Here is a 22,060-nt window from a genome sequence, read left to right on the forward strand (position 1 = left end):
TACTCTTCTTGGGAGAGGTGGGGTGGGGGTGGGAGGAGTGGAGGGATGTGGGGAAGGGGGGTACATACATTTTATAGGACCAGTGCATCATAGGCTGGAAGGCTAGCCGAGAGGTATGCACGCTCGACTGACCTGCTTAACGCGGGTCAGAATGTCAACGCGTCAGTCAACGCGTCAACGCGTCAACGTGGCCTTAAAGCTTTTATTGACAATCATTTTGATCACTTCATATGTACAGTATCGATATCCTTTTAATGCGAGAATAAAAAATCGGCAAAACATTCTCATTCTGCAGAATTATTTGTCAATAATTTTATTCCAGATGCTTCGAACTGACCATTACGCTCCCCTCTCCTCCCCTTTTCCCTTCCTCACCGTGTAGTTCCCATTAATCTCCCTATTTGGAAAATTCACTCCCACTCGTGATGCACAGGTTTCTACTCTACTGCTTGTCTGTTGCTTTTCTGAATTAAAAAACATAAATTTATATGAACTTCGTTTTCACTGAATGCACAACATCTCTCTTCCTTGTTCCCTTCTCCCATTCACCACCATACCGTTTCTACAACTTTCAAACACCACACTGTGACTGCTCTTCAGTCACATCTATATGAAAGTTTTATTTTGTGTCAAATAAGATATTTTTTAGGCAACATTGGTGAGATCTTGCATCAAAGCATGGATTGTGCATAGACATCATGTTGATGCCCAACTTGATTAAATAATTCAGGTTGTTGCTTCGGAGTAGGGGGCGGGGGGGGGGGCTCACAAAAGCAGTGAAAGGAGTAAGGCCTATGCCAAAACTTTGTGTCGCTCCAGAGCCTGGAGTGCTTGTTTTACCTTTTTATTGAAGGAATCAAAGCATGGAAAGTAGAAGAGGCTTCAGGATGGTTGAGCAGGGCAAGCAGAGCAGCGAAAAAAATAAAGAAGATAGAGAAGAAGGGGGAATGTGTTGGGTGCATGAGAGGACAAAAATGACGACTGCACAATATGTAGATTTTCTGAAGTGTATAACTTTTGTTTCTGTAACTATTATATAACCAGCAAATACGACCCGTCACTTCGCTGACGGGAATACTAAAGGGGGGAGGGAGAAAAAGAGTGGAGAAGAGGGAGAGAGCAGTGGGGGAGAGAGAGTAGGGAGAGTGAAGAGGTGAAGGGGAAATGAGAAAGGAGGGAGGGTAAAGGAGGAGGGGGAGCGAGGAGGGGTGCAGGATCGACGAGAGGTGGGGGAGTGAGGAGGGGTGCGGGATCGATGAGAAGTGGGGGAGCGAGGAGGGGTGCAGGATCGACGAGAGGTGGGGCAGCGAGGAGGGTGGTGGAAGGGAAGACAGTGTGAAGTGAGATGAAGGAAGGCAAACGTGTGGTGGAGCATCAATTACGATTCATATTTTTTCATCCAAATGATTTCACATAGAATAACAGTGAAGATGGAAAAAAAAATAATGTCTGAAATCAATTTTCTACCAGTCATACTATAAACACTGTCTGGAGACAAAACCTGCCGGATGTATCCGGAGCCAAGCCATCCGGACACAAACACTGCTCAGACACATCTGAAGACAAACTCCTGTGCAGACGCATCCGGAGACAAACACCGCCCGGATTTCTTTAAATTATCAAATCTCACAACAGATTTTGACATTTATTTTGTCCGGATGATATGCGATCCTCAAAACCGAAACAATATTTCAATGTTATACTTTAATTATTCCGTGAGAGTCGATCGTGGAAAATTGTCTCATAATGCATTAAATCGCTCCAAGCTCCTAATTTTAAAGCTATAGGACTTACAAAGGCGATGCATACAGCGATGCGTAGCTATGATGAACAGGCATTCGATATGAGTGAGGAAAGTGATAAAAAACTTTATCGTTAAGAAATCGTTGCGGCCTGTTCCAAATCAAGGCATGGTTGAGCAGGCCAAAAAACATGGCGGCTTCAGACCTCAGTGAGGAAACCAAGGAAACGCCTTCAGACCTCAGAGAGCGAGGTGGCCGAGGATCACCTGATGAAGGATTTAATTAAATCAGCCCATTAATTATCCTCAAGACGAGTGTTTTAATTCACCCAAACACCCAATTTTCAGTCATGCACTTCTTTGGAGTTCCCTTTGTATGCATGCAAAGTTTTAGGCTGATATGTTTGATGGTTTTGGAGTTATGGAGGAGACACACACATGCACACACTGCCTTTTATTCATATCGATTGACAATCAGGATTTCAAAAATATAAGGCATTTTAAAAAAATTCCGAAAGTGGAATTTTTTACTTGTTTTGTAATTTTAAAAAATGCCAATATGTTGTGTTTTTGGTTCAGTTAAATATCTATATATATATTTTTAACCCCACTTCTTTTCCATGGCCTACCAGTGGATACCCCTGTTGCACAATGGGCGGCTTCGCACGGGGTCATTGTGCCTGCCTGTATCGCTGGAAAAACCCCTGCCCAGCTATTGTGTGCTGTCCCCTGACGTAAGTCTGTTGGCTGTGACCTATTAATAAATATTGTACACAATGCTTAAACTATGTGTGATGACTAATGTGGTTATTTTTGATATTGAACCACTATTATCGGAGCGATTTGGCATACTCATCTCTTATCTGTGGTGTGGCCCACAACCTTGCCCCCTCCACCAACATGACTCGTGTCAATGACCCAGGTGTTAACGACACGATTCTTCACTCCTACAATGCACCACCTGGTGCATAAAGTTGTAACCTCTGTATCCTCCATCCTGTTAGTCAAGAATAAATTCAACTTTAATATTAAGATGTGGGGCTGTTTTTTTAGGTCGAGAAGCATCCCTGGTGCTTCTTTTATTGACCCTTACCTGACTGAGAATTAATCAGCTCCTCTACAAGTAATTTTACTAAAAATTGCATGCTTACCTTCCTCTATGCAAGCTGCATGTTTTGTCCCGAAATCTTTGCCGATGTGTGATCGTATGTGAATCTGTGAAAATTGTAGTAAAAACCTAAACCAAGTAGAAATAGTGAATTTTCCAAAACATTATAAATCCGTATTATGCAGCACCTTGTCAGAATAAAATGAACAGCTTTAATTATAAACAAATTTCGTTTGAATAATCCATGATACGACAATTAAATGGACTCTTCCACAAGCCTTGACTATGTAAAAAAAAAAATGGACTACACCTGTTGGTATCTGGTAGTATGGTAGCAAAATGTTCCATACTGCAAAAACAATGCCTTGCTGGTGTCACAAGAAACCCTTTTACCACTCTACAAGCAAGGCATTTTGTTGTATGGAACACATTTACCGCAGGAAGATGGTTATGTGTGCCATACGTCAAGAACATCTTCTGTTTGGAAGAAATGGAGTGGACTACAGCTTCTTCCCGGGCACCAATGAGTCCTGACATGAATGCCATCGAACTTGTCTTGTGACATGGATCGGGAGCTGCAGAAAAACCGATCTCTGCCAAGTAATACCCCAGAAATGCAACAAAATCTACTCCACATTTGGCAAAATCTCGATGAGGCTGTCATCTTTCTATAATAAAAAAGTGTGTCAGTGTGTGTGTGTGTGTGTGTGTGTGTGTGTCCTCCATAACTCCAAAATCATGAAATATAATGGCCTGAAACTTTGCATGCATATTAACGGAACTCTCAAGGAGTGCAGGAATGAAAATTGTGTGTTTGGGTTAATTTAAACACCCCTTTTGAAGATAATTAACCTCCTCATTTAATTTTCACTATCAAGGCTTCATCCTTGGTCAACCCCTTTGTCAGCCCTCTGTCTGCTCTCTGGGGTCTTAATTTGCCATATTTTTGGCATACTTAACGATGCTTGACGTGGAACAAGCCACAACGGTTTCTTAACGATAAAGCGCTCAATTTTTTTTTCACTTTCATCACTCACATCATCGAATGCCTCATCTTCATACCTATGAATCGCTGGCTACATCGCAATGCTTACTTAAATGCCCGGAGATGCCAGTGTTCATGGCTTTATTTCATTTCTGCACATGCGATAAGCTCTATTCTCTCTTAACCTGAGCCAAATTTCAAAATGTAAACTGCGGAATTCACCTTAGCAGCAGTTCCGATTGCTAAAAAAAAGTGTTCATTTGTCCAATTCGGACATTGTTTGACACTCTGAGCATCTCTGGTTCTTCCTGCCTTACAGCAAGACCCTCCCCATTTGTGGGGGTTACATTCTTGAAAATCCCCAAGTTGGGCAAAACCACGATGTGGAAAGTTAAGACCTGTCAGAAAACTAGGTTTATAGAGGAACCGACTCTAAAATGTATCGACTTTTTTGCCTAACCTCGTAAAAATGAAAAACACTTAAAATTGTACTTACTTTTGATGATGATGATGATGATGATGATGATGATGATGATGATGATGATGATGATGATGTTGCTGATGGAGGGCGTTGGAGGTTATTGAGATGGCGTCGATGTTCTTGGCTTCGGGTTGTCAGAATTATCAGATTTTGTGATGAAGGAGGTGATCTTTGTCTGCTTTGCCTTGTTCTGCATGTTATATAGACCTCGTAGTGGGGCAACTTAGCATAACAATTGTGCATTTTGTGAGGAAAGCACCAAATTTGGCACACTAGTAGCCTATCATGTTATGAACCGATTTGGATATTGGGCCATCTCAAAATTTTTGATGGCAGTGGAAAATGGCTGCCAACAGCCATCAGCGGCTGAATTTGAGATGGCCCAATATCCAAATCTGTTCATAATATGATAGGCTACTAGTGTGCCAAATTTGGTGCTTTCCTCACAAAATGCACAATTGTTATGCTATATTTAGCTAATTTGCCCCATTATCAGTATAAGTTGCCATGACAGCATCCATCTCTCGCTTGAATTTCAAGCACCTCTCCATGAAAACTAGCAAAAACCTCTCAAGATATGCGCTTCATTCTGCTTCATCCCATGCGTTTTCCTTCATGCTCCTCAGCTTTATTTTATTTCCCCCTCCTCGCTTGAAAACAAAGAAAACAAATATTTTTGCTTGAAAAATATCACTAACTCATTCTGCCTCTTATATCCTTCCTTGATTCATTCTTTATTTCTTCATTTCTCATTACCTCCAAAATTGAACCAACATTCCTCATAACTGAATTAATTTGCTTCTTACTTTACAAGCTTTTAATGACATTCCATTATGTTTCATTTGCCTTATTTCATTAAAACCCCACATGTTCTTCTTCTTCACAACTATTTACTGTCACGAACACCCCCACAATGTAATTAAAAGACAAGCGAAAACTAAATCACGCACTATCACATGATAATAAACTAAATCACAGTATCAAAGCGGTATCAAACTAAATCATGCGATATCACGTGATAACAGTCCGTGCGGCATGGTATTTAAAGAGCAACTGAGTCTGCGATGGAGGGCAGCGTGGGATCGTGAGATGAGACGGAGATGCGGGGTTGTGTATTCCTCTGCGTCAGACCACTGCGAGGGACCCATGCCGCGATCAGCACATTTTATCACTAATTCAAACGTGATAGAGTGAAACCCCGATGTGGAAACCAGCGTTCAAGGCGGGCCTGCTATATTTGGTGTCCGCATATGCGAAAAGCTCTGGAATCTCATAACCTGAGACGAATTTCAAAACTTAAAATGTGGGAATTGACCTGAGCAACAGTTCTGACTGCGAAGAAAAAAAACTGTGCATTTGTCCAATTTGGACGTTGTTTGATGCGCCGGATGGTGTTTCATATGACCGATCGGTGATCGCTAATCGCTTGCCAAGCCTGCCATTCCTTTTCAACCGTTTCATTGGAGTGCTTTCTTGAATGCTTAAGCTACTTGGCAAGCACTCTACAAGCTGCTTAGATGTTTGTTTGCAAGCCATGGCAATACGCAGCAAAAGTATCCGTACTGTAGCTCTGCACTGTCCCTCTGCTAAACAAAATCAAAAATTCATTGATCAATGTACAAAATTCAGGCCCCATCTGCCTGTGTTGCACCTTGCAGTGTTGTGCGGTGCCGTGCCTGCTGTTCCTTATCAATGGATGGATAGAGGGAAGGAATGGAGGGAAACAATGGATGGATGAGATGGAAGAAAAGGATGGATGGAGTGAAGGGTTGGATGGAGGAAAGGGATGGATAGATGGGCCAAACTAATGTTTGTAAGCCACAGCGAGACAGTTGATGGTGGTGTAAATGACTTATCACAGCTGTTGTCATTTTTGAAAATAAAATTACAAATTTTGCATTCAAGACAATGTTGGTGATAATGTGAATGAAGTACATATCTCTTTGCTGATGACTCCACCCTCTGCTGTACCATCTGTCATCCCTCAGACCGGCAAGCAGCAGCTTCTTCACTCATTGCAGATCTGGGTAAAATCACAAACTGGTCCAACACGTGGAACATGTCTTTCAATCCAGACAAATCTCACACTCTCACTATGTCTCTCCGAAAGGACCGTTTAGAAAACCACCCCATACACTTTCTCAACAATCCTCTGGAAGAAGTCCTTTCTTTCAAGCTTCTGGGTCTCACTATCTGCCGACCTTTCCTGGGAAAGCCACATTTCAAGCCTGGCCTCCAAAGCCAGTCGCCGACTGGGAATCCTCCGTCGTGCAAAGTCCTTCCTCGGCCCACCTGAGCTCCTGACCACTTACAAAGCTTTCATCCGCAGCCTGATGGAGTACTGCTCTCCCCTCTGGAGAGGGCTGGTGCTCCTGCCTCCCACCTCTGGGCTGGTGCTCCTGCCTCCCACCTTTCTCGGCTTCACGCTGTCGAAACCAAGACATTTTGGATCATTGGCATCTCCCGCGATGAGGCTAAGTCTTTGGGCCTCTCACTCTCTCACCGCAGGCTGGTCGGTGGTCTTTCTGTCTTCTACCGACTCCTCTCCAGTCTCGCCTCCCCTGCTCTGTCTGCGATTTGTCCCCACCATATTTCTGCAGGGCGCTCAAGGTCCGCCAACAACCCCCTTCTGGTAAAACTACCAAAATCATGAATCACTGCTCACCTTCAATCTTTCATTCCTCTTTTTCCCCGCCTTTGGAATAAACTCCCTCACTCCATTCAATCCCATTCTTCCCTCCAGGCCTTCAAAACAGCTGTTCACCACCACCTTTCACCATCCCCCATCCAAATCCTCGATCTTTTCTACCTCTTTTAATCCACCCAAGCCCACCTCCTTCAAATTCCCTGCTTTCCTTCCTGAAAGTCCCTATAATATCCATCTTGTATTCCCTACGTTCCCCGCCCCATCCCTCTCCCTTCCACAGATCTCCTAATGTCTGTTTCCCACTGTTTTGTCCTTCCCACTCCCGCTCCTCTTGTCTCATGCCCACCTTGCTGTGCGTTGTGTGTTAGCTCTCATACGAGCCTCGACAAGGTATAAAAAAAAAAACCAAAAAAAAAAACCTGTGTTCCATTGTCTTCCTTAAATCTGACAAAAAGTTTGAAATGTTAACCTTCACATCAGAGTGATCATACTGAGGTCCAGGAGACGCTCAGAGATACATCTCCTGGGGGAGTACTTTCGAGATTATTCGGAGAGTTGTTTCCAAATCCCAAGCTCATTGCAAATGCTGCAGGGAATGTAATAACAGACGAAGGAACAGCAGGTGGGTACTCACTCCTTCATTCACCATTCATTCCTTACACCTCATGCTCACTCTGTGAGATTGGAGTACCCTGTGTTCATGAACAACTGTAGAACTTACTGGGATTCCACTTTCCATCCATCCCTTAACTTCCCTCCCTCCATTCATCCATCCATACCTTCTCTCCATTCATTGCCTCTATTTCTTCCCTCCATCCATCCATCCCCCCCCCCCAATCTCTTTGTTTGTCCTCGCTCCCAATCCCTCCTTCCTCTCTCTCCTCTCTCTCACCCCTCTTCCAACTTTCATTAAGTGATAAACAATGAATGGTTGTGATAAGTTCCCACAGGTAGTTGTGGTTTGGTTTGGAGGTGGTTATGTTGTGCTGTGGTGTTTGTGTTATGTGTTGAGCCCAGAGTGTCAGGGAGTGCATGGGTTGGGTGGATGGATACTTTTTTGGCGGTTGGACCTGCTGGTGGGTTCGATCTGCAGTTTGAATTTTGGGATTTAGCTCGGGTTGAGAAATTCTGGAGCTTATCACATTTTGGTTGTAAACGTGTGCTGAAATTAAATAACAGCATGAAACACTGGCGTCTCCAGGGGTTTATAAGCATTGCAGGGTGCAATGGGCTCTCAGGTCTCTTGGCCTGAGCCCGGTTTCGGAGTTTGGACTGCGGGGTTGGGCATGGCAGCTGGTCCGGCTGCTGGAAGGGTGTTCGTTTGTTCGGTTTGCTTTGGCTTTGACACTCCAGGCATCTCCGGGCATTGTGTGACCCCCTTGGAGAGATCCAGTTCCCGAGTGGGTAAACAGTTTGGCAGCCACAGTTTGAGTCTCATAACTCGAGGGATGCTCATGTTATAATCTCTCTAAAAATGGTACGTGCCTGTTTGGAAGTGACAGGTGGTTTTGCTATCCTATTTGAAGTGCTGTTTTTACATACCCTATTTCGTTCAATTCTGTACTAATGCTGGCAGACAGGACCACCCCCCCCCCCTTCCCTTCAAGTCCCACTTCCAAACGCAAGTCCAGAACACCCCCTTACCCTCCCCATTTACCCCTCCTTGCTCCCCCGTCCTCTTTGCTCCCACCCCTCTTTGCACCCCTTACCTTCTGGAGTGTACAGCGATGTTTGGTGAAGTGTCGCTCTCCCACCCCCTTCATCACTCAAACCCCCTTCCTTGCCCCCTCCTTGCTCTCCCTCCCCTCCCTCTCCCATCTCTCTCTCTCTCTCTCTCTCTCTCTCTCTCTCTCTCTCTCTCTCTCTCTCTCTCTCTCTCTCTCTCTCTCTCTCGCCCTACTGGCTGTTGGTGAGTCGAGTGGAGTGTCATGGCGGCTGTGTGGTCTTGGTGAGCTGTGATCTGCCCTGTTTTATCGCCTTTATATCCCCTTTCGCATCGTTTTTCACATCCCTTCCTTTGTTTCCTTCTACGCATCGTTATTTGTGCCCCCTCCCTCCCTCCTTCCTTCCCTCCTTCCTTCCCTCCCTCCTGCCCTCCCCCTTCCCTCCCCCTTCCCTCCCCCTTCCCTCCCCTTCCCTCCCCTCTTCGTTAGACCTTGTGCTTCGGCCTTCCCTCGCGCCTTCGTCACCCAACCCCGCCCATCTGTCCTTGTTATTTCACGGTTTGCCTTTCGGTTCATCCCATCCCATCCCCTCCCCATCCCCCTGTTTTCTCCTCGCATACCTTTTCCCCGAGATAGAGAGAGAAAGAGCCCACAGCTTCTTGTGGATAGCTTTCAGTTGGCGGCCTTTCCAGGCCCTTCAACTGATCGTTTTTTTCTTCACTGTAGCTGTGTTTATTTCCTTTGGAAACCTGTCTCGGCTCGTATTTAATTACTGCACGAGAGTAATCATCCCTCCTCCCCCTTCTAAACATGACTTCGTATTCCCGTTATTCGGCATTTGAAGCATTAACAAGAAAACATGGCGTCGTCTGCGTTCCACCCGACGACGTCATCGTCGAGGATCTCGTTATCGCTACGGGAAACATAGTCGGTACTGACAAAGTTCGTGCAGCCTCACGAATGAACAAACGTGTGGTAATCTTCGTGTCTGAGACAGAACTGGTTCACGAAATCGTATCGACCGGACTATCAACAGATGACCGACATTTTGTGCTCGTCTCCCCTCTCGACACACCGGCCGTGAAGGTCATGATCTCGAACGCTCCTCCTTTCCTGAAGAATCAGACGCTGATCTCCGAATTATCTCGTTATGGTTCTGTGGTTTCTCAGATCTCCATGTTCCTTTACGGAGCCAGGACGATCGGACGAAGCACGTGATGTCTTTTCGGAGACAAGCTTGTGTGGTGCTTCCTCCTTCTTACGCTGAAAGAACCTTGAACATTTTTTTAAAACTCAAAATTGATAATCATGATTACCAAGTCTACATAACCACTGACACCCTGAAATGTTTCGACTGTGGTAATTTCGGACACTCGAAACGATCTTGCCCAAAGGTGACTTCGTCAAACGATGAAACAAACCTCGTCAAAAGGATACGTCCTCTTCTTCTTCTTCCTCTTTCTTGACAATGAAGAAAGCGAATCCCGTGCCCGGTAATGACCCCCAGGCCTCCCAGCCCGATAGTCTAAACAGCAAAACGAATGTTTGGGATGGTTTCACCATCGTTTCATCAAGAAAGAGAGACTTTACCTGATGGTCGTTCAACCCAGAAGAAAGGAGCATTTACAAACGAGGAATCTGTCGGTGATGTCCCGCAGTTGTGACCGACGTCACTCGACAAGGCCGACCCGGAATGGACCCGGAATGGACCCGGACCCCAGTACCTATGGCCAACAAGTTTACCCTACTTGCCGGTGAGGACATAGACGTTTCCCTTACAGAGACCGCTTTACCTGTTATCGCAGTAAATGAAACTTTCACTCTTTTAAAAACTCTCCCATTGGAAAGTCCATTGACGGTGAAACACAGACCACTAGTGATGATCCTGCTATCACTTCGGTAAATGTTAACCCTGAATCCTTGTCAGCGGGAAATAGTGAAACAAATGTTAACCATGTTACTGCTCCCAGTCCATCACGTGGTGAAGCTGGAAACACAGGAAATGTTAAAATGGATGTTTTACGAGAGACCCCCAAAGTCCTGTGTCCCTCCACGCCGTTGGAGGTCGATAACACCGTTACGGTCGAGGGAAGCGATATCGCTACATCCACTGATGGTGTTTCTGTTTCATCAACTCCCCCGATCATTTCCATTACTTCACCAGGAGATGTTCCCACAATGGAAGAGCACATAGACGTGGTACCCAGTACAGATCCGTGTATCAATACTGATGACAGTGTCGATATGCAGGACAGTACAAGCTTGTGTGACTCAGAAACTAAAACCGATTCTGACGAATCTGACCTGGAGGAAGCAAACAGGAACAGTCAGGTGGAAACGATGGAGAAGCTCACCAGTCATAGTCCTACCCCCCCCCCCCTGAACAAATAAGACTTCTTACAAAATACATACAGGAAACGCAATATAAACCTGATGGAATACTTTCCAGATCTACCGTCCTTCCTTGAGTGTGCTCAGGCTATCGTACGTAAGCCTGACTTATTCGGTTTCCACCAGACACACTGTCACCGCTTAAAAAAAACTGATTGCCAAGGCGAAAAGGGATCCTAATTAATTATCCCACCTCTGATCTTATTCCTAGAAGCTATTATTTTCCTCATGGCCAGTTTCAAGATTGGAACAATAAATGTTAATGGTGGTGGGAGTCTGCTCCGCAAGATCCAAATTAAAGTGTTGGTAGAAGTCAATGGTCTTGACATAGCTTTGTTACAAGAGACCCATGCTGTTCGATCTGTTCAGGCTCAGTGACGACTATTTATGGACAAGGAATGTTTCTTCAGTAACAACTCCACGTCGAAGGCAGGCATCATGTTTGTCTTAGGGAAACATTTCCATCCGTCCTGCCTTAATTTTATGAGTATTATTGATGGACACCTTGCCTCCGTGATCTTCTCTATCGATCAGGTCAAGTTCACAATTCTCAATGTGTACGCTCCAAGCAAAAATGACGAGCGGATCTCCTTTTTTGCCGAACTGAGAAAATTCCTGCAAACACTGGATTTGCAGACTTGTCTAATTATTGGTGGCGATTTTTAACTGTACTGTTAATGCTTCATGTGACCGAAACAGGCCGGAACCCCAACCATGTACCGCAAAACTTTTTGCAAACATCATTGCGAAATATAATCTTCATGATATTTGGTGCGTGCAGCACCCTTCTGATCGGTCTTACACTTGGTGTCGTTGTTTAAACAACCACATCTCACTTGCGAGGCTTGATCGCATCCATGTAAATTCTCATTTATTACATGGAGTTTATAAATCCGATATCGTGCCTTCTGGTTTCTCTGACCATTCCCCAGCTCGAGTCTTTATTCAACTCTCTAAACCATGTCCAGGGAGCTCTCATTGGAAATTCAATAACAGTTTACTAGAAAACCTCATCTTCATTCAGGCCTTTGAATCCTTCTGGACGGCTCTCCTAGAAGAGAAGTTAAGCTGTCCGTTAACCCACTGATATGGTGGGATTTAGTAAAAACCCAAATTAAAGGGTTCTCTCAACAGTATCAGTTTTTCTCAACAAGCGCTGACCATGAAGTAAAGAAAATATTACAGTTAGAGATTTTACAACTCCAACGGGTCATCGGACAAAATACTAGTAACATACAAAAAACCTTAACTGAGAAACAGTCCTTATTAAAGGAGATAACCGACAGGAATGCACGTGGTGCCTTAGTTTGGATGAGGGTGCGACACCTGAATGAGGCAGACGTACCAACCTAGTATTTCTTTTCCTTAGAGAAACGTCTTCCCAGTAAGCAGCTTTCTCAGCTACGATTCGCAGATTCATCCATTACCTATACACAATCAGAAATCAAACTTTTCGTGAAGGAATACTTTTTGAAAATATATTCAATGGAGCAAATAAATCCTGTCAGTGTCGCCTCTATCTCCGTAGGCCTGTCAGTGTTGTGTGAAGATGGGCGTTCCCAACTGGAAAGACCCATTACTTTGGATAAACTTGGCACTGCCCTGCACGGCCTTGCCATTGGAAAAGCACCTGGATTGGATGGACTCGCAACCGAATTTTACAAGAAGTTTTGGCACTTATTGGGTCCAGAACTCATTAACACCTTGAACGCAAGCTGCCAACTTGGAGAGCTACCTCGGAGTTTCCGACGAACTCTTCTTACCCTCATCCCCAAAAAGGGAGGCATGCTGAGTATTGAAAATTGGCGTCCTATCTCCCTGTTATGTACGGACTATAAGATATTTTCAAAAGCCCTGGCATCGTGACTTACTCCTTATTTATCCTCGTTGTTGAAAGAAGACCAATGTTACTGTGTCCCAAAACGTTCCATCTATGACAACATCTCCCTTGTGAGAGACATCATTGAACTGTGCAAGGAAAACCCAAAAGATTTAGGACTTCTTCTCCTTGATCAGGAGAAAGCCTTTGACCGTGTTGACCATCGGTACCTTTTCGAAGTACTTGAGCGGTTTGGACTTGGTTCAACCTTCATCTCTTATATTAAAATACTATACAATAATATTTATAGTGTGTTTAAGATAAACAATGAACTTGTTGCACCTTTGTCTATTAACGAGGGAATTAGACAAGGTTACCCTCTTTCTGGGTTGCTCTATGCTCTCTCCATCGAACCCCTACTGGTTTATTTGCGCTGTAGACTAACAAGGGTTAGTTTGTCCCAGCTTGAACGGCCCATCAAGGTACTGGCATACGTCGATGACGTATGTGTATTCGTACAAGATATCAATGACGTTAACATCGTTCGTTATTGTTTGTCCTTATTTGAAAAGGCTTCTTCAGCCAAAGTAAATTGGAACAAAACGAACGCCCTTTGGCTCGGTCTGTTGTGCTACTTGACGCCAAGACTTCCTGCTCCACTGTCATGGGCCAATGATGGTGTGAAGTACCTTGGAGTGTTCTTAGGTAATAATACCACAGTAGCAAAAAATTGGGCTGGTCTGCTTGTGTTTTTTGAGGGCAAACTGCAAAAATGGAAAGGTCTGATTACACAACTGTCATACCGTGGAAGGGTCTTGGTCATCAACACACTGATGGCCTCCACCTTATGGCACAGGCTATTCGTGCTGCATCCTCCAGCGGTGTTGCTTCAACAGCTCCAGAAGTGCTTCGTGTCCTTTTTCTGGGACGGAAAACACTGGCTGCGACCTGGGGTCCTCAGTTTACCACTGACCGATGGAGGACAAGGCCTGGTCGACATAAAGAGCCGGCTAATGGCCTTTCGACTCTCGGTTGCTCTTCGCATGCTATACATGCGACCCTCTCCATCATGGGTCAACGTCGCTCGTCACCTTTTGCAACAGGGTGGGAGGCTAGGCTATGACCACTCTCTTTTCCTGATGGACCTTTCCAAAATCGACAGACCAATGTGTTTGTCCCCCACTTTCTTAGTTCCCATCAGTGAATAGAATGCAGTAATGAGTTCAAGCACTGTACGATGCCAAAGGATATGCTACCAAACGCGAACACGTGTCGAATATTTTAACGTTTTCATATCACTGATTGTTTAAAAAAAATTTGCTTACAATTAGGTGTGTTTATTTGTCCCCTACTGGTTTCACCAGAGGGGCTATAGGTTTGCTTTCCATCTGTCCATCCGTCCTCCGTCCGTCCCACCTGTGGTTTTTCAGCCTTTTTTTCCCTAACCCTTTAACATATTCAACTGAAACTTGGTACATGGCTTTATTATGATAAGTTACAGAATAAGTTCGAGTTTCAGGACGTTTCGTCAATTTTTTTTTTACAGTTATGCCCTTTTTAAACTGAGAAAATACCACGTGTTGTACATGGGTCAGTGTTCAGCTGCCCAGACTCCACACCACTGATTTACACCCATTGGCTGGACAGCTGGCCTGACTCCACTCCCATTAAAATCATTTGCTGCCATTGCATGAAGTAGCACAGATCGGCAGGCCTCAGGCCTGGGTCTCAATCAATAGCCAAGTGCAATTGGAATGATCCCAGGTGCATAATGTATATACACAAGTGACCATGATGTATATAATACAGTATATGCCCATAAGCCGTACGCATGTTTTTGCTTCATGTATGTACATCGAGTTATTACCTCCGCCACCGAAGGTGGAAGGAGGTTATGTTTTCACCCCTGTCTGTCTGTTTGTTTGTTTGTTTGTTACAAGTGAAAATGGAAGATTTTTCAAGTATATTGGTCAGCCGATTTTGTTATTCTGTCTGTTTGTCTGTTTATCGCCTACAGATCACAATTCCAAACCGATCGTCATGAAACTTAACCAAGTTGTAGAGGTAGTCTCAACTGAGAAGCCTATTGATTTTGAGGTCAAAGGTCAAAGGTCATTTTGAGGCCGAATTTCTAAAATCGTCATTTTTCATCCGATTGACTTGAAATTTCAACAAGATTTGCATATTGGATCACTGAATTGAGAAACCAACTATTTTTGAGGTCAAACGGTCAAAGGTCAACTCAAGGTCAAACTTCTAAAATCATCAATTTCAATCAGAAAAATCATCAATTTTGATCTGATTGACCTGAGCTTTGATTAAGATTGTCATTTTTAATCTTAATGAAATGGATAATTTGATGTATGCATGGCCTTTGGAGAGGGGTGGATTTTGCAAGTACCGTGCTCTGCACAACGCAATATTCTTGTTTGTCTGTCTGTCTGTCAATCACCTGCAGGTCACAATTTTAAACCAATCTTCACAAAGCTTCACCACATGGTAGAGTTTGGCATAAGCAAGAAGCTTATTGTGTTTGAGTGCAAAAGGTCAAAACGTCAACATCGGCCAAATGTCAACAAAGTTGTCAAGTTTCTGAAATCCTCAATTTTCATCCGATTGACTTGAAATTTGAAGAGGATTTATATTTCAGGTCAATGAATTCAACCACAAATTATTTTTGAGGTCCACATAGGCCAAAAGGTCAACATAGACCGGAGTTCTAAAATTGTCAATTTTCATCCGATTCATTTGAAATATGAAGAGTTATTGCATATTTGGTCATTGAATTCAACCAACAATTATTTTTGAGGTTAAATTTGTTTTCTGAATTTTGTAAGTATCATGTTCTGCATGATGTTTTCTTATTTGTTTGTCTGTGTGTTTATTTGTTTGATTGTGTGTGGGATATCTCAAAAAGTCAATAAATAAAAAAATGAAAGGTTCTTCTTCTTCGTCATCTTGTTGCCAGAATCGGCTCGAGCATGTGCTAAGCACAAATTTTTATATCTCCGAACATTCATTGGGATCGGTAGGGGACATGTTTTGCAAAGCCATTCTCACTCTCGTTTTATTCTGCCAGTTTTGTGTAGTATATAATAGACGTGATTATTTTTCAAAAGACCTGCAGGAGGGGCTAAAATGCAAGAGTTGGCCTTCCCACCAGAGATGAAGGTTACTATTAAGCTTTGACAAAGCTTTTTCGTAGGCATTTCTGTTTTATTATTTATTTTAGTACATCTGTGAATGCAGTTACCACTGATAAGAAAAACAGTTTTTATTCTTGTCGTTCGCAATCTAAATTGTACATGAGTAAATAGGATATTGCACAAAATGGAAAATGAGAAGTGACAAATTGAACCAACTATTGGTGTGTGTGTGTGTGTGTGTGTGTGTGTGTGTGTGTGTGTGTGTGTGTGTGTGTGTGTGTGTGTGTGTGTGTGTGTGTGTGTGTACACATGTGGTGTGTGTGCGTGCAGGTTCAGCTGCCCGGTGTGAAATGGGTAGATGGACACAAAGGCGTATTCAGTGTCGAAATACTGGCCATGTCCTCTGTACACACACAGGTGGTACTCTTTTTCTCATTGTTTTTCATTCTATTCTCAAATGTCACTTCTTCATAATTTATCGTTGTTGCGCTGTGTCATCCTGATTTTCATGCTCTGAATAACCACCCTGAAGATGTTTGGAGGTTGTAAAGAAGCTTCTGTTGGAATTCCATTTTTTTAATGAAATGAGTGGTGCAATGTATAGATTCAAATGCAAAGTTTTTTTTCACATACATATATCATCAATGACAATAGGAGACAATTAACAAATTAATGGAGTACACCACACACAAAGCTCAAATTAAATTGGAAAGGTTTGAAAATAAATTTATTATTTTGCCTGACGTTAATTATGAAATGCAGTCTGAGACTGAGTGTTTGTATCTGTGTAGAAACTTGGGTAGGGTTTGAAACAACAGAGGGCACACTTGTGCAGCTTTTCTTCATTGCTTCAGGTACCTTTCTTTGGCTATAAGGGCAGAGGGGTAATTTAAAAAGTATATATATATATATATATATTGTTGCGGCCGGGGGTCTGGGTGAGAAGACCACTCGGGAGGGAAGCTATCTCGAGTTCCCACCAGACTCCCCGGAATCGCAGGCCATCGCACATGGATAACTCTGTGACACGGCGGGTTGCTAACCAACCATGAACGCCAATAACTCAACCACGTGACTTAGGGTCCTCCGTCTAATATTGGTTCCATAAAAATAATCATGTGGCTTAATTACCGAGGGACACGCCCTCGGTACGCCTTGTCCGAACGGGATCATCTTACCGTATCAGATGCAGCCGAGTGACATTGCCAAGGACATACCGGCTAAAAGGAACAGATCGTTGGGAATAAAGTACCGGATAGGCTAGGATACGGACCATGCTGGATCAATGAAAGAAAAGACAAAAATGAGCTGGGTACATTTCTACATTTTAAGGATTTATTACAGGCAGGCGAGGAAAAATTTGTGGCACAATGAATAGATTTATTGTTCTGTGTAAGCAGAGATAGCAAGAAATGTGTGGTGCGACAATAAAACAAGCAACTTGCAAAAGCAGACACAGAGCAGACTCATCCCGATATAATTATTCTGTAATCTTAACTAAAACGAGGTCAGGCACCATGACATACATATACATACACACATACACACACACACACACACACACACACACACACACACACACACACACACACACACACACACACACACACACACACACACACACAATAAACCGAATGAAGAGGAGTTAATGAGAAGAAAAATGAGAGGAGATGAGGCTAAACGGTCTCATAATACCTTACACGATTGACCGATCGCGCCACCAGTATGTTTTGGGGGGATGCTCCGCTGAACGATCCCTCCTTGATAGTTGGCGCATCGTCTCCTGCTTGGCTACGGTGCAGAAAAGTGTCTGCGCCGATCCAGAGAAAGGGTGAGACTGTCAGGCATGGGGGAGGGAATTTGGGTGGAGACAGCTGCGAGTGGGTGGAGAAGGTGGAGTCGAGAGCGAGTGGGTGGAGTGGCAGACAGGAACAGGTGGGTGGGTGGAGCTAGCGACAAGGCAGGGAAGAAGGCGGAGTCAGCAGCAAGTGGGTGGAGAACGGCGGAGTCAGCAGGCAAATGCAGAGATCGATCCCAGGCTAGACAGAGAGGAAGAGCAGGACGAACAGGAGTGCAGACGGCCTCGCGACCCATCCTTTATAGACCCTGTGGTGCAGGGCAAGGCGCCACCCCGAAGCGATGTGTTGTCACCCGAATTGGGTGCTCTAATTGGGCCCCCGCCACCGCACGGCCCGGCCACCATGATCGGAAGCGGCCTCACTGTACATCCGACGAGCCATAGCTGAGCTGCGGAATCGTCTCGCTCCGAACCCCGTGATAGGAATTGCCTTGCACCAAACTCCTGGGTCGTGCCCCGGCGACTGGCCGAGATGCACATCAGCTCCCACATGCCTGCCCGGGCACCCCCAGCAATCCGCGGTTAGCGCTGATCAATGCGCGTCCTCCGTGGTAGGCCTCGCGGCCCGAGCGATCCGGAGCGCACAACCCACCTCTGTTTGGTGGCGGCTGCGTCGAGGCGGAGGTGCGAGAAGACCTCCACCATTCGGGGGAGACATTGGTGGCCACGGTGGCAAGCGAAGATCGACGGTAAGATGTTATTGTAAACCCATGCGCAAACCCAAATGAACAGATGCACTATGCATGCCCTGTACAGTGTGCGCAGCTCCGCTATTGTACATGTGGTTATTTATTATGAGGCTTGTATTGCATAGATTTGTGTTGAAAAGAGTATAGATATAAGTATGAGATGGAGATTTGGATTGAAAAAAAGGATAGATATAATTATTAAATGCAGAAATAGGTTGAAAAGAACGCACCATGTGTGTCCTGTTCCACGGGGACGAGGTTGTTTGTTTGCTTTTGCGAAGACGCATTCTTACAGTGAAGGGTGTGGCTGCAGTTTTTACAGGTGGCCGTCTGAGTGCATTGCCTACTTTGATTTATTCCAGTATAAACAGGAAAAGAGTAGGAATGAAGTTAAAGACATAATCAGACCAAACGATGAGATCCACACAACGCACTTCGTCCTGTTTGACCCATTAGACATGAGGGAAGGGTCTACCTGTACGTATATTAATGAAATAACTGTTTGGGGGTCACTGTATGTTGGGTACCATTGCCTTCGAGGTATGTGGTTTCCAGAACCGCAACAATATATATATATATTTTTTTATATTTACCCGAAAGCCGAAACGAGCCCGAAACCCGGCATGTGCGGCGAGTGACTTGCGCTAGGTGCTGGACTGTCGATTTGAGATGGAAGAATGAGATTGAAGAGATTGTTGAAGTTGCTTCCACAAAGGGGATAAAAGGGGAATAAATGAGTGGAGGTGAGCAGTGGTTCTGGATTTAGTCAGTTTCATGAGGAGAGGGTTTCTGGAGGACCGTGTGCTTCCTGAAGATACCTGGGGGGAGGGGGGGGAGGGAGGAAGATGGTGGGGGACAAAGTGCAGAAGGGGCAGAGGGTGCAAAACCAGAAATGAGGCGGAAGAAGACAGAGAGAGACCACCGAACTGTCAGCGATGGCAAAGTGATAGGCTCATCGACTCAGCTTCATTGTAAGATATTCCAATGATCTTGAAAGCCTTGGTTCCCATGGTGTCAAGCTGAGCAAGATGTGAGCCAGGCGAGCCATCCCAAAGGGGAGAGCAGTACTACATCAAGTTGCTGTTAGTATTAATGATGATGGATGATGCCAAACATGATAGGATACGGCTTAGTCAGTCTCAACTAGTTTAGGAAATATAGCTGAGTGACTATACAGTACATGGAGGATGCGAGTTACCAGGAGGCTACGAGGTTTGGCAAACCCTGAAGTTAGGAAAATGAAACTGATCTCAAGTGAAGACAAGGATGTGAAAGCAGGGAATCGGATTTCTAACAACACAATTGCAATGCAGACCGATCAACACAGACTTTGGACAGTTACACTTTCGACAGTTACACTGAACAGACAGTTACATTGAACTATGAAATAACTTGCTCTATTTGGTGATCTCTCCAGGATGCCCTGAAACCACAACATTCTTCATGGCAGCTGTGTTTTTTTCTCATTGGTGGTGACCAAAATTGCACACAATATTCCAGATCAGTCCTCACTTAATTCCGATGCAGTGGTAACACTTCTTTTGATTTGTAATTTATTCCACTACAAATACAACCTAAAACCCTGTTTGCCTTACCTATAGCTGTCTGGCACTGTGGGCTTACACCCTGTATATACGACCACCCCCAGATCCTTCTCCCGTATGACATGCTCCAAGACTGCCCCTTGCATCATTATTACCCATCCTCAGTACCTTACATTTCTCTACATTAAACTGCATCTGCCAATGTTTTGCCCCATCTATACAAGTATCTCGACTTTTCTGAATGTTATCACTCCCCTCTCTGCGAAGGGAAGTACTATATTTATCCAATCATTTGTAATCACGGGAAGCAGGACACTGCACTGGAGCGGTTTGTTGCACTTTGTGGGACACTTGAGGAGCAGACATTGCCAGTGCGGGTAGGTGAGGCACGAGTGACAGAGGCAACGCTTGAAACAGAGCTACGGGCAAGCCTTTCTGGGCTGGCATCTTCCCAGCTTGAACCCCTCATTCATTTCTTGCATCCGGTGAGTGTGTCAGTGTGTAGGTGAAAATGTTAGATAATCTCCTGGTATTTCTGCTGATTTTGTGTAAAATATAGTGGAAAGACTTAAAAACGTGTCGATTTTTTTTTTCACCAGATTTTGGACAAACTTGTGCTGCTGACCGTTCGTCCCCCAGTAATTGCTGGCCAAATGGGTGAGTCCATTATTTTGTATGCAGTACATGGCTGCTGGCTTCCCTCATTGTTGGGGGCATGGCTGTGTCACTGATGTAGTATCCACTGTAGGTTAGAGCAGGAATTTGTATTTTGTCCAGGGTGCCAGCGATAACAGGCCTACTCTTTCACCAAACACATCGTGGGTTCCTTAACGTCCACCAATTAAAGCTGGCAGACGGGAAGCCCAGTTTAACATCCATCCAAAGGACGGCATACATATTGATGAATTACCCTGCCTGTGAAACACCACGATTACAGTTTATAGCTCGGCTGAGACCGAAACCTGGGCTAGACAGCTAAAAGGTGAGTAATGGGTTAATGGGAAGATTTCCCTGAACAAGGTTTGGTTTCAGCTGTTTTACTTTTCAGTGTCAGAGTAACTTCAATTTGGCTTGTGAAAGTTTTTATGATGTTTGTAGCTTTACTTTGATTTCCAATGCTATTTTGATGCCTTGTCAGGGTTAGGGTGATAATTGTTGATCTCTTCATTTGTTTCTTAACTTTCACAAAAATAATTTTCGATAAGTTGCTGTCTTCAGTTGCTGTTGTTTCCGTTTCTCAGTATTGCTTTATTACCCTCGCCGAAGGAGAAGGTATTGCGTTTGACTCCGTTTGTTTGTCTGTCTGTCTGTTTGTCCGCACAGCACTTTCGTGTTTTTCTCCGCAACCGTTTGTCGCATTGAGACAAAATTTTAACCATTGGTGCCACTACTTATGTCGCATGTTTTAGTCATAATTATGACATCATAGGTCACGTGGTGTGGCAGCCTTGTTGGAAAAATGGGGAAAAATTTGGACCTGTGTCTGAAACTGCACCAATACAAGGAAAAAATTGAAACTTGGCACATAGCAAGTACTCCTCATGGGGAATAAGTGTGATTTTTTTTATCCGCGTCTCACGTAGCGAACGCTGGCTCTAAGAGAGCTCCGCGTTCTTCTTCCTCTTCCTCTTCCTCTTCCTCTTCCTCTTCCTCTTCTTCTTCTTCTTCTTCTTCTTCTTCTTCTTCTTCCTCTTCCTCTTCCTCTTCCTCTTCCTCTTCTTCTTCTTCTTCTTCTTCTTCTTCTTCTTCTTCTTCTGACAAAACCTTTAGGACTCGGCTCTTTTATATACAGCATCCGGATTTCCTTAAATACTAAACACCTGTACACATCCTCGCATTGAGGGTGCCTTTTGAGAGCGTCTATCATCAACTTTTAAATATATTCGGACATTTGCTTTAAAGTTTAGAAAAGTTCACGTTACTATTTAAAGATTATTCCATTTAATGTATTGTAATTTCGTAAATACATTATTTTCTTGTCATGAAC

At 44.2% G+C, this 22,060-nt stretch overlaps 1 protein-coding gene across 10 annotated transcripts in view; it reads left to right on the forward strand.

Annotated features, from left to right (window-relative positions):
• Positions 1-22,060, forward strand: part of LOC147024871 (dedicator of cytokinesis protein 7-like) — a 212,571-nt gene that overhangs the window by 122,787 nt on the left and 67,724 nt on the right. For all 10 annotated transcript variants that reach the window (XM_085885204.1, XM_085885210.1, XM_085885205.1 and 7 more), the window contains 4 exons: positions 2,374-2,475; positions 16,313-16,399; positions 20,385-20,558; positions 20,673-20,730. In XM_085885204.1, coding sequence (XP_085741330.1) covers positions 2,374-2,475; positions 16,313-16,399; positions 20,385-20,558; positions 20,673-20,730 — 421 coding nt within the window. The remainder of the gene's footprint in view (positions 1-2,373; positions 2,476-16,312; positions 16,400-20,384; positions 20,559-20,672; positions 20,731-22,060) is intronic.

Source organism: Eptatretus burgeri, chromosome 6, assembly GCF_056783735.1.
Source record: "Eptatretus burgeri isolate ZD-2024b chromosome 6, Ebu_testis_v1, whole genome shotgun sequence".
In the NCBI taxonomy this organism is placed as follows: domain Eukaryota; kingdom Metazoa; phylum Chordata; class Myxini; order Myxiniformes; family Myxinidae; genus Eptatretus; species Eptatretus burgeri.